The sequence below is a fragment of the Bidens hawaiensis genome, unplaced genomic scaffold (assembly GCF_021521415.1).
Source record: "Bidens hawaiensis isolate Kalapana, Puna unplaced genomic scaffold, B.hawaiensis_p1.1 tig00029953_1, whole genome shotgun sequence".
NCBI lineage: Eukaryota > Viridiplantae > Streptophyta > Magnoliopsida > Asterales > Asteraceae > Bidens > Bidens hawaiensis.
The window spans coordinates 63,971-65,753 of NW_027494986.1; the positions used below are offsets into that span (position 1 = coordinate 63,971).

At 37.5% G+C, this 1,783-nt stretch overlaps 1 protein-coding gene across 1 annotated transcript; it reads left to right on the forward strand.

Moving 5' to 3' along the window:
• Positions 1–365: 365 nt before the first annotated feature.
• On the forward strand, positions 366–1,356 carry LOC143579792 (uncharacterized). The gene is made up of 2 exons (XM_077062992.1): positions 366–424; positions 945–1,356. Exons 1-2 carry the CDS (start codon positions 366–368, stop codon positions 1,354–1,356), a joined length of 471 nt encoding a protein of 156 aa, XP_076919107.1.
• The last annotated feature ends 427 nt before the right edge of the window (positions 1,357–1,783 follow it).

Sequence of the window (1,783 nt, forward strand, 5' to 3'; positions counted from 1 at the left end):
CTTATCCTCTTGTAAACATTTGGATCTTGAAGTGTCAAAGTTGCACCAATCCTTGCCAAATCTGTAGGAACCTGGGATACATCAAGAATATATCTCTTTGATTCCTCTAAGCATTAACGAACAACCCTTGAAAGTTCATTCGTGAAAAATTGAAGGGTTATCTGTAGAGAATAGCTACAGTAGCAGAGGCAAGCTCTCTACTTAGCAACGTCCATTTTCCTCTCCTTAAGGACAAACTTTGGATAACATGGTGAATTAAGAATCTACATATCAAAGGAAACATGCCCTTATGAAATTGTCCCTCATGAGTGTTTCCATGATAGCCCACTGTCTCTTGATAGATTCTAAACATCTCATCTGAGAATATGGCAATTGTTCTTCAAAGTTGTCATTTAATAGTAATCGTGCTTGAACTGGCTGCTCAGTAATCTCAATTTCTCTTCCAAGCACAGTGGCTTCAATTCTTTTTCCATTCACATCTTCAACATATTCCGTCGATTCCCCGAAATCTTGTATATTATTTCTGTAGATTGTAGGATATCCTGTGAGAGAAAATCAGAGATTTGATTGAATCAACCAGTTTATCATTAATTCTAGTTCTTGATTCTCAGTGGTTACTTTGAGCAGAGCGCACATGTTGTGCTTCGGTTCAAATTTTTACACCATGATATCTGCAAAACAATAGGCATATTCAAATAAAGATTAGTAATTTTGAAGATACAATCAAACTTTATTGAAATAATAATCAAGGAAGAGATGTTTCTTTAGGAACCTGTTCTTCGACAATCTGTTAACCTACACAAAACAAACCGGTGAGTAAAAAGTAAAAATTGAAACCTAAACCTAGTGATGAGGTGTCAGAAATCAATGATCAAACACTACGTAGGTTTGAAAAGCATTGCTCGCTACAACAAAATTGATGCTGAGATGAAGAAATGACATAGATCACTGAAACAAATTCGACGTGTGCTTGCTGATGCTTCTAGGAAGGAGCTAACGGATGATTCGGTGAAAGAATGGCTGAAAGATCTCCAACATTTGGCTTATGGCATAGATGACGTAATTGATGGTTGGTTGGCAGAAGCTATGCATCGTGAGTTCACCCACGAGTCAGAAACCATGACCAGCAAGGTAAGAAAGCTAATCCCAAGTTGTTGCACAAATTTCTCACGAAATACAACAATGCTTGCCCAGTTAGATGATATTTCCACCAAACTACAAGATCTAGTTAAGAAGAAAGATGATTTTGGTTTGAGAGTGGAAGGGGAAACCAGATCATACAACAACAACAACAACAATAATAATAGTACTAGAAGATGTCAATCCTCTATTTTCAATCCATCTAGTATTGTTTGAAGGCAAACTGAGAAAGAGGCATTAGTCCAACAGTGTCACCGACGGATGAACCATGTGATCAAAACTATAGCATTTTCCCATAGTTGGTATGGGCGGGGGTTGGGATAACTACTCTAGCTAGACTTTTGTTCCATAAAAAGCAAGTCAAGGATCAGTTTGAACTCAAAGCATGGGTTTGTGTCTCAGATGTCTTTGATAGCTTTGGTATAAGCAAAGTTATCTTCCAATCTGTGACAGGGGTAAACAAGGAATTCACATATTTAAATTTGCTTCAAGTAGATCTTGTGAATCACCTAAGGGGGAGAAGATTTTTATTGGTCTTAGATGATATGTGGAGTGAGAGTTATAAGGATTGGAAAACCCTTGTTAACCCATTTCATGTATGTGCTCTCGGAAGTAAAGTCATCATAACAACACGGAAGGATCA